Raw genomic sequence first — 718 nt, forward strand, 5'->3', positions numbered from 1 at the left:
AACGTCCCTCCAAACACTACTCGACAAGACTTGTTAACAACCTTCAGCGCTTATGGAAGAGTGGAGTTGACAGTAGTGGTTTGTGACAAAGAACACAGACATCCGAACAGAGAATGGACGGCCACCAGCGGTAGGCAGCACGGCTAGCTGGCTAGCTAGCTAGCTGGCTGGCTAGCTGGCTGGCTAGCTGGCTCGCTGGGTGGCTAGCTAGCTGGCGAGCTAGGGGCTGGCTGGCTAGCTGAATGGCTAGCTAGCTGGCTGGGTATCTGACAGGCTGGGTAGCTAGCTAGCTAGCGAGTTAGCCGGCCCGCTCGGTGGCGAGCTGGCCAGCTGGCTAGCTGGCTAGCTAGCTAGTTGGCCGGCGGACTAGCTGGCTAGCTAGCTAGCTGGCTGGCTGGCTAGCAAACGTGGGGGTGGCTGCTGGCAGGGAGCTAGCAAGGGTTTAGGGCGGAGGGCTGGGCTGAGGGTTTAGGGTTTAGGGTTTAGGGTTTTGAGGGTGTTTGTGACTTTCAGGGTACGGCTTCGTGCGCTTCGTCACTTCAGCAGAAGCAGCAGCAGCAGTTCAAGCAGCAGCAATGGGGACTATAAGACTAAGAGGCAGCCGCATCCGAGCAACTTGGGCCCGGAAGGATTCTTTAGCAAAGCATTCCCTGGCATCTCAGGGGCCCCCCGGGGGCCCCCAGGGGGCCCCCGCGGGGGGGGGCCCCCTGCAGGGTCC

General features: G+C 60.4%; 1 protein-coding gene across 1 annotated transcript in view; it reads left to right on the plus strand.

The window, feature by feature from the left end:
• The window catches only part of ETH_00035865 (RNA recognition motif-containing protein, putative), a gene marked incomplete at both ends in the record, with an annotated part of 2,627 nt that overhangs the window by 1,791 nt on the left and 118 nt on the right, over positions 1-718 (plus strand). The window contains 2 exons of the mRNA XM_013375147.1: positions 48-130; positions 514-716. Coding sequence (XP_013230601.1) covers positions 48-130; positions 514-716 — 286 coding nt within the window. The remainder of the gene's footprint in view (positions 1-47; positions 131-513; positions 717-718) is intronic.

The sequence above is a fragment of the Eimeria tenella genome, genomic scaffold (genome assembly GCF_000499545.2).
Source record: "Eimeria tenella Houghton genomic scaffold, Eth_scaff2561, whole genome shotgun sequence".
In the NCBI taxonomy this organism is placed as follows: domain Eukaryota; phylum Apicomplexa; class Conoidasida; order Eucoccidiorida; family Eimeriidae; genus Eimeria; species Eimeria tenella.